General features: G+C 40.7%; 1 protein-coding gene across 1 annotated transcript; it reads right to left on the bottom strand.

The window, feature by feature from the left end:
* Positions 1–3,799: 3,799 nt before the first annotated feature.
* Positions 3,800–8,500, bottom strand: LOC143722570 (uncharacterized). Its single transcript, XM_077213951.1, has 2 exons — positions 7,214–8,500; positions 3,800–4,063 (listed from the first exon to the last, which is right to left on the bottom strand). Exon 1 carries the CDS (start codon positions 8,138–8,140, stop codon positions 7,217–7,219), a length of 924 nt encoding a protein of 307 aa, XP_077070066.1. The 5' UTR covers positions 8,141–8,500; the 3' UTR covers positions 3,800–4,063; positions 7,214–7,216.
* Positions 8,501–9,719: the final 1,219 nt, after the last annotated feature.

Below are 9,719 nucleotides of genomic sequence, written 5' to 3'. Positions count from 1 at the left end.
GACGCAATTCTCGAATAGCGTCAGTGCTGACAACCTCACATTCATCCATGTCTTTATAATTTACCCACCAGCGTTGCCTAATAATTTTTTTTATTTAGATGGCTGGTGGGTAACGTCGGGGTTAAAAATGATGACGCCGACTCGGGAGAGAGAAAGCTAGCAAGCGTCTCTTTAACCCGAGGCACTGTCATACCATGATACTTAATACCCATAGCATTACTATAGTTAGTCGTTGGGTATTAAACACATAAAATAGAAACCGACTTATTCCATGATCTCGACACCTCAGTGTGGTGTGGAGATAGGGAAAAAACGGCAGTCCCCGACGAGGAGGCTGAGATAAAGAGTTTTTCTGTTTTTTATTTAATCTAATAAACTCTTTTTATTTTCACTCTCATAATGTTCAGCTGGCCAGAAAATATTTAACTAGCAACAGCACTAGATAAACCTCCTTTTAAAGCTCCTCTTTATTCAACAGAGTTATGAGCTGACTTATTTATTCATTTATTGAAAACTCAAACATCTGCCTTTTCTTAATATCTTTATTTGTTTTGTTCTCTTTTTCTAAACAAAACACTAACGATACCAATTCCTCGGAACTGAAAATCGCCAGCACTGGATCTGGCAGGTGAAAGCTGAGATAGGGCGGGGCCCGTCCCAACCCCCGCTGACAGATCCGTTTGCGAACCCCAAAATGCGAGTCGCCGCCGTCGAACCGAACCGTCCTCCTCGAAGAACGCCCGGCGGGAGCGGAGCGTCCTCACGGACAGCTTCTCGCATTGCTCACAGTCAGCCCCCTCGAGAACTGACTGTGGCATGCTCCACTCCCAAATAGTAACAAAAAGCTGATGTGTGTGTCCCCACCCGTGATATAACGTGGGCAGGGAACAACACAAAAGCTGCTTGCTCTCTTTTGCCATAATATATATATATATATATATATATATATATATTGCAACTTGACAGACAACAATAAATATGACAAGGACAGAATACACAGATCGCTTGCTGAAGGCAACAGAAGCTGTCGCGGTCTGTTTTCTGGTGTGCTTTATAGCTTCCTGGTCTATGACGTCACCGCCTATGACGTCTAGCTCTTCCATTGGACTGATTATACACGTGCTTCACGACGCAATCACGCAGAGCGTTCCCACCGCGTCTCAACGCAGCTCGAGTTCCCTTGAAAGGGAACTACTTCCTGTACAAAAACAAATTTTAGTTATTATACTTATTAGGTCCTACTTATACCAAATAGCAAGAAAAATTATAAAATGCACAGCAGGCAAACTCTCGGGTCTCAGGAGGTTAAATGGCAAGAAATTACCTCAGGTGGAAATATTTCCCTCTTCCACTCCATTCATGTTTTAGGTAAAAATCAGAGGAGCTAAAAAAAAACAAGGATGATTAGTGTTCAGGTAATGCCATTAATTCAAGTAACTGAAAGTAGTAATCATATCACCTGAATGGGGTTCAAAAGTTGACATAGAGCATCTGTGATTCAAAATTCAATTTAAACCAGTAAAAAAAAAAATATTTAAAAAAAATATTTAAACAAGTACGAATATTTTATGATATGATGTAAAATAATAAATAATTTAAATACATTGTAATCATAAGAAAATACATATTATTTATTTTAAAATAAATACTACTTTTTTTTTCCACTTAAAAATTACATGCAAGATGTCAAGCGTCAGGGATCTCTGAGACCCTCCCTCCTCTGTTAGACTGTTTAAGTTTTGAATGTCAGGGTTATGTCTTGCTTTATCTGTGTTTGAGTTTTACCATGAGCTGTTTTTTGGTCTTTTCTGTTTCCTTTGTTCATTTATGCTTTAGTTAGTTTCCTAGGTTACTCATTGTTTGATTATCGTTTGCACCTTATGTTCATTTAGTTCATTGGTTTGATCAGTTTATTTAAGCTCTGTTTCATTCTGTTCATTGTCAGTTCTTGTCGTGTTTATGTTGGTTGTTCATTTCATGTTCTTAGTTCTTGAGTTAATTGTGAATAAGCCAGTTAACTGCTTGCGATTAGATCCTGCACTCATCTTTATTTCACCCAACTCTGACAAAAATATAATTCCTAGTAATAAAAATGTGGATCCTAAAGGCCTGTTGGTTAGATATAATCCATCAATTGAGATTATAGAAGGGAGTGTGAAAATGCTCACTGGTATGCAACAAAAATGTATTAAATATGTGGCTTGAGCATGACTTCATTAGATATTTAATTTCTGTGTCTCAGCCTTGAAAGTGAATGGCACAATTCACTATTCATAAAATATTCCAATTGTGAGTGTTTAACATGTTTTGAATACCAAAGGCTGGTTTGCCATCAAATGTCACATCACTGCAAGCTCATTTGGATCGTTTGTTCATCAAGCCATAGGGAGCCATATTTACTGTTTATCACTGTTAAATATGGATTTTTTTGATGACTGAAGTGAAGAGTTATCAGTGTTATTTCATAAATTACTGAACCATGCATTTCACACGGTTTGATAAAAAACAGTAAAATAATTGTATATAATCTCCTTGTGAAAATAAAGTAAATTTAAAATATTTTTTTTAGATGCACATAATATTAATCAATATTAAATATATGATGTTAATGAAATAAAAGGCGACTTAAGTGGACTTGAAGACAGTACACTTTCATGACTATGTTAAAAGTGCACTTTGTAATGTCAAATTAAAAGTTTTAATTATAAAAGTACATTTTAAAAGAAAAATTCCATTTTTTTCTTTGTTTTGTTTTTTAGTTAAAAAAGTATATTTTAGTTGAGCATATATTTAGTTTATGCTTGTCAGTGTATTCGGCTGTACATTTTAATGTTTAAAAAAACAATAGAAGTAATTATGAAATTACATATAAAAAATACACAAGTCCTACTGTGATATTGTTATGATATTGGTCCACAAAGAATGACCAAGAGGAAGGTTTAGAGTAAATAGTAGCAATAGCTTTTAATTCAACACTACAATGGAAATAAAGTAGCAGTGTGTACTCAAACACATTTAACACAAGATAAAGAACAGAATGAAGTACAGAAAATACATAGAACATATTATAAAACAAAAGAAAAACATTCTAAATGTTGAAAACAAAACGAAAATGTGACATAACTGACATAAGAGAAACCCAGAGCACACTCAGGACGATGGCCCACGGCAAAGTTGAGGGAGGTACGAGCCATGGTGGACTCTTGGTCGATGAAACCAGGATGAAGATAGACGGAGACCTCGGCAATGAAGGTTGATACCCAGGCAGGGACGGAGAGTCGATGAGACCCCACGACACTGATGGTTCAGGTGACTAAGGCGGAGCTGCAGCGATGAGCATCCGAGGTGGAGCCAGGGTAGCCTGGCTCCGCCCTCCTACGTACTTCCGCTCAATTTTCATTTTCCTTCAGTACTAGGTCTGGGATTGTGCTGTAGTCTTTGGTTTTCTCTGACCAATTTTTTACCGGGCCAGTCAGCGAACAGAGGGAGTGACTGAGAATGATGACGTTGATGTTGTGTGTTATTTTGAGTTGTAATTCAGTAATGGCAGCGGAGAAAGATGCGAGCGAAGCCATTCAGTCCGTTGTGACAACGCTGCGAAATACCAAGAAGTTAAACCCGGAGCAAGAACAATCTTTGCTTAGTTTTGTTGATGACAATGATGTTGTATGCGCATCGTATGCGCATGACATACGTCACGACCAAATGTTAGCGATTGGTTAAGGCAGATCCAGAGTGACTCTGGGCAGGATCCAATAGTTTTAGACTTCAATAGAGTACCCGCCTACAAGGAAGTTCAATTCAATTCAATTCAAATTTATTTGTATAGCGCTTTTCACAATACACATTGTCTCAAAGCAGCTTTACAGAAATTGCATTTCGGAAATGTACATAGAAAAATACAGTTAGTTAATCAAGTATTAATTTATGGCATAACATATCGCCGGCTTTGAGTCGTCTCTTCACAGGCGTCGAGTCGTCTCTTCACAGGCGTTGGGGCATCTGAAGTCTCCGTGAGAGGCTGGATACAAACTGGAGCTGACGAACGCTATTTACCTCGGGACTAGCGTCCCGAGATAACAGCAGAAAGGCAGATGGGAAATAATTAGCATAGCTGATGTTCATAATGTTAATGCATTCGAACCGATTCAGCAGTATCAAAGGTTAAGCATTAAGTGAATGCTTGGTTAAAGAGATGCGTCTTTAATCTAGTTTTAAACTGGGACAGCGAGTCTGAGGCTCGTACAATATCAGGAAGGCTATTCCAGAGTTTAGGAGCTAAATGCGAGAACGCCCTCCCTCCTTTAGTGGACTTAGATATCCTAGGAATGACCAGAAGCCTCGAATTTAGTGATCTTAAAGAGCGCGATGGATTGTATGGCGATAGAAGGTCTGTTAAATACACAGGAGCTAAACCATTTAGGGCTTTATAGGTCAGTAGGAATACTTTGTAATTGATACGTAACTTAATAGGTAACCAGTGTAGAGATGATAAAATAGGTGTTATATGATCATATTTTCTTGATCTAGTAAGAACTCTAGCAGCTGCATTTTGCACTAACTGTAGCTTGTTAATTGAGGATGTAGGACAGCCAGCTAATAAAGCATTACAGTAATCTAGTCTCGAGGTCATGAAAGTATGAACTAACTTTTCTGCATCAGAAACAGATAGCATGTTGCGTAGCTTAGCAATGTTTCTAAGGTGGAAAAAGGCTGTTCTTGTAATATATGAAATATGATTTTCGAAAGTCAAGTTGCGGTCTAGTATAACACCCAGGTCTTTTACTGTAGTGGACAAAGTAACAGGACATCCTTCTAAATTAAAGTTGTATTGTAAGGGATTTTGTGGGTAGTTTTTTGGACCAATAAGTAGTACCTCCGTTTTATCTGAATTTAATAGCAGGAAATTACACGTCATCCAGCATTTTATATCATTTAGACACTCTGTCAATTTAGATAAGTTAGTGTTTTCATCTGGTCGTGATGAGATATATAATTGAGTGTCATCAGCATAACAGTGGAAATTAATTCCATGTTTTCTTATAATATTACCAAGTGGCAGCATATATATTGAGAATAGCAGAGGGCCTAACACCGATCCTTGCGGCACTCCATAGTCTACTGACGTTATCTTTGATTTTTCCCCATTTAGACAGACAAAATGGTAACGGTCTGATAAGTAAGATCTAAACCAGCTTAATGCCTGTCCCTGAACACCAGTGTAGTTTTGTAGTCGATCCAGGAGTATTTTATGATCGATAGTGTCGAACGCAGCGCTTAGATCGAGTAGAACTAGTATTGAGATACAGCCTTGGTCAGAAGCTAAAAGTAAATCATTTGTAATTTTAACTAGCGCAGTTTCTGTGCTATGATGCGGTCTGAATCCCGACTGGAATTTTTCATAGATATCATTTTCTTGTAAGAAAGAGCACAATTGAGCGGACACAATTTTTTCTAGTATTTTAGACATAAATGGAAGATTTGAGATGGGTCTGTAATTTGCTAAGTTATTTGGATCTAATTGCGGTTTCTTAATGAGAGGTTTTATTACTGCCAGCTTGAATATTTTTGGAACATGACCTAAAAATAAAGACGAGTTAATAATATTAAGAAGAGGCTCTTCGACTACAGGTAACACTTCTTTCAGTAGTTTAGTGGGTATTGGATCTAATAAACATGTTGTTGGTTTCGATGCAATGATAAGTTTATTTAGCTCTTCCTGTCCTATAGTTGTAAAGCGGTGTAGTTGTTCTAGAGGGGCCATAATTGAGGCTGAATCATAAGACATCATAGAGGATTGTATATTTACAATTGTGTTTCGGATGCTTTCTATTTTCTCATTGAAGTAATTCATAAAATCATTACTACTATATTGTAATGGAATATTTTGCTCTGGTGATGTTTGTTTATTTGTTAGTCTAGCCACGGTGTTGAATAAAAACCTTGGATTATTTTGGTTATTTTCTATTAGTTTGCGGAGATGCTCAGCCCTTGCTGCTTTTAGAGCCTTTTTATAACGTGACATACTGTCTTTCCACGCGATTCTAAAGACCTCTAAATTAGTTTGTTTCCATTTACGCTCTAAGTTACGAGTTTCTCTCTTGATTGCATGCGTAGCACTGTTGTACCATGGTGCTTTAGTTTTCTCTCTTACCTTTTTTAATCTAATTGGTGCAACAATATCTAGTGTACTAGAGAACATGGTGCTCAAACTGCTAGTCATTTCCTCTAGTTCATCTGTTTGTTTGGGTGCACTGCGCAGCTGAGATAGATCAGGTAAGCTATTTGAGAATCTATCTATAGTGGTTGGAAGGATTGTTCTGCCTGGTCGATAACGTTGCGCAACGTGACAAATTTCAGCAGTACGTATTATACAAGTTACCATGTAATGATCAGTGAGATCATCACTTTGCGGTATAATATTTATATCAGTTGGATTGGTTCCATATGATATAATTAAATCTAGTGTATGATTTAGACGATGAGTGGGACCGCTGACGTTTTGCGTGACCCCAAAGGAGTTTAATAAATCTGTAAACGCAGTCCCTAACGCATCATTTGTATTATCTACGTGTATGTTAAAGTCTCCAACAATTATTGCTTTATCGACATTGACCAATAGATCTGAGAGAAAGTATGCAAACTCTTTTAGGAAATCAGCATAGGGCCCTGGAGGTCTATATAGGGTAGCCAAGGCTAGAGATAATATGGATTTGTTTCTTGCATCTAAGAGCGTAACATTTAGCACAAGTACTTCAAACGAATTAAACCTGTGACCTGTTTTCTGAGTAACATTAAGAATATCTCTATAGATTGTTGCAACCCCGCCGCCACGACCGATCAGACGGGGCTCATGCTTATAACAGTATCCTGGTGGAGTGGACTCATTTAGACCGAAATAATCATTTGGTTTAAGCCAGGTTTCAGTAAGGCAAAGTACATCGAAACTATTATCTGTGACCATTTCATTTACAATAACCGCCTTAGGTGTGAGCGATCTAATGTTTAGAAGACCTAGCTTTAGAAATTGTTTTTGTTCACTGATATTTAGATTTTCTGGTTTAATTACAATAAGATTTTTGCTAGATCCTACACTAGATTTATTGTTTGGCCTCACTAAGCGAGGAATAGACACAGTTTCTATATAATGTTCTACACTACTTATATCAATTAAGTTGGGACAGCAAAGACTGTGATTTGGACTTTGACTTACTAGTCATATGGTGTGTAACGTCTTGGAGATGTTGTCGGACAGAACAGCCGCTCCGATTCTGCTGGGGTGCAGGCCATCAGCACGGTAGAGCCTAGGTCGCTCCCAGAACAGATTCCAATTATTTACAAAGAGCAGTTTCTGTTCATTACACCATGACATTAACCATTCATTTAGAGCAAATAATCTACTGAACCTTTCTTGTCCTAGTCGGTACGTGGGAAGCGGTCCAGACACGATGATAGTTGCTTCAGGCGATGTGCTGCGAACCGTCTCGATCAGGCTTCTGTAGTCCTTCTTCAGAACCTCCGTCTGCCGCAGCCTGATGTCGTTCGTCCCGGCGTGTAGGACCACAGCTCCGACGCGCTCGTCACCGTTCAGGATCTCGGGAATCTGTGCGGCGACATCAAGAACACGAGCACCAGGAAAACAGTGAGTGCGCACCTTACGCTTACCTGAGGTAGCACGGACATGACGGACCATGGAAGTGCCGATGATCACGGCGGCGTCACGTTCCGGCTCGCGAAGAGGGGAGAAGCGGTTCCGGGTGGAGATCTCGAAGACCGGGAGGGGGGGGGAAGTCCTTGGTCTGGTCCTGGCTCGTGTCTTCCGCTGTGGGATCACCCAGGGTCCGTGGTGTTGCCTCGGTGCCGGAGTGAATGAAGGCAGAGATGATCGCGTCCTCCTGGGCAGAGAAACGCACGGAGTAGACGAAGTCGGAGTCAAAAAGTTACTAACCACTGACTTGTGAGCATCGGCGCGTGATGTTTCGAGCGTTGATCGCCGATCTCGCAGCTCGGCTTGCTTCACCAGCAGAACGCGGATCTGTTTCTCCACCGACTCCAGCTCCAATCGTACCGAAACCAGCTCGAATGTGTCCTCACCTGCACTCAGAGGTAACGTTAGACACACATCCGATATGTTCGCCATTATAACAGATGAACAGTAAATTAGTAGTGATACTACCAATATCACTACTAATTTAGGACTGAAATGATGGATATAACACGTATCCTTTCAGTCAAACGGGTGTAAAATGAGAGGGTCGATAGGCGCGAGGCCACGCGTGAAATGCTAGCGGGCTAAAGGCTAGTAGCCGAGATTCGGAAAGTTGGATCTAAGTAGCGATATCAAAGCAATCCGATTGTTTTTTATAAGGAATAGTGTCGAGGATAAGTTCACATGATATAAAAATAGAAAGTGCTTGTTTATAAATGAGTGGTAAAGAAGAAAATCAGCGATTAATGAATCAATTCGACGGAGCTCCAAACACAAACACAGATCGCACGCGCATGCGCATATAATGATAGACAAGGTTGTGGGTGATTCTAACAAGTTAACACTTGTTAATGGAGCGGTGCCAGACTCTATGTTCGAATGAAATGTACGAGAGTCTGGTGGGACCAGGCTAGAGCCAGGGTGCCAGAGGTGGAGACTGTGGGACTGACGACCAAGGCGGATCCAGAGGGAACAGCGGAGCCAGATGGAGGGACGAAGTGCAGCTGATGGCCCAGAAGTCTGTGGCACAGGCAGGGTGACGATTGACCAAGGTGCAGCCGGAGGGACGAGGGAGCCCCGTGGAGACGTAAGGACGATGGTGGAGCTGGAATGGTGAGGGAGGAAAAAAGTGGAGCTGAGGGAGGGAGGAGCCAAGGTGGAACCGACTGGTTGTCAAGCCCAGGTGGAGTGATGGGCTCTGTGGCTGGAGGCAGATATAGGTAATCCTCTAGCCAAGGCCAAGGCGGAGCTTGTTAGTGAAAGATCTGAGGCGGATCCATGCAGCATAGTGGAGTAGCTAAATAAAGGAGGAGCTGAAGGGAACCAGCAGAGGTGGAGCTGAAGGGCTGGCTAGCTTGGGCAGAAGAGGTGAGAGAGGGTGGCTGGGCGGGAGTTTCATCAATGACATAGACTTTGTGCATAGCGATGAAACAGACTTGATGCTGGGCAAAACCAGTGGCGATAAGGAAGACATTTGAGCAGGACCAACAGAGACAGGAGATTCAGGGAAATGTCTATTTCCAAATCATCATACATATTAGTAGAGGCAAGCTGCAGCTCACCCTCAGCGGTGGGAGTGTGGGCAGGGTTTTCCGCCATACTCACGTACTCCACTAGCAATCCCACTGTTATCCACAAATTTGGCAGCTAACATACCTGGTCAAATAATTGTGGGATTCGAGCTCCGGGGCAGGGGTGGGCTCAGTCCTTTGCTCTGGCTACTGTCAATGTGGATCCATCCACCCACAAAGCAAAGTTCATTTACTGTTCTAATGTCAAGCAGGTATCCCCCCTTGGCATCAGGAAATGCAAAACAGAACAGAAAGGAAGACCTCCAGTGATTCAGCTGTAATTATGAATAAAGAGCTGAAAATAAGGCTCTTATTTTGCAGAGTGTAGAGTGTTCTGCATTTCGACAAGAAAGTCAAAGTCCTTATAAATCACTACTTTTGTTCTCCTTTTAGTGTATTTCTAAAAGGGGGTTAGCATGCCTTTTTTTCTTTCTATAAGC

The sequence above is a fragment of the Siphateles boraxobius genome, unplaced genomic scaffold, assembly GCF_051911475.1.
Source record: "Siphateles boraxobius isolate OS27281-9 unplaced genomic scaffold, OSU_SipBor_1 68, whole genome shotgun sequence".
Classification (NCBI taxonomy): Eukaryota; Metazoa; Chordata; class Actinopteri; order Cypriniformes; family Leuciscidae; genus Siphateles; species Siphateles boraxobius.
This window is presented reverse-complemented; position numbering and strand designations above follow the sequence as displayed.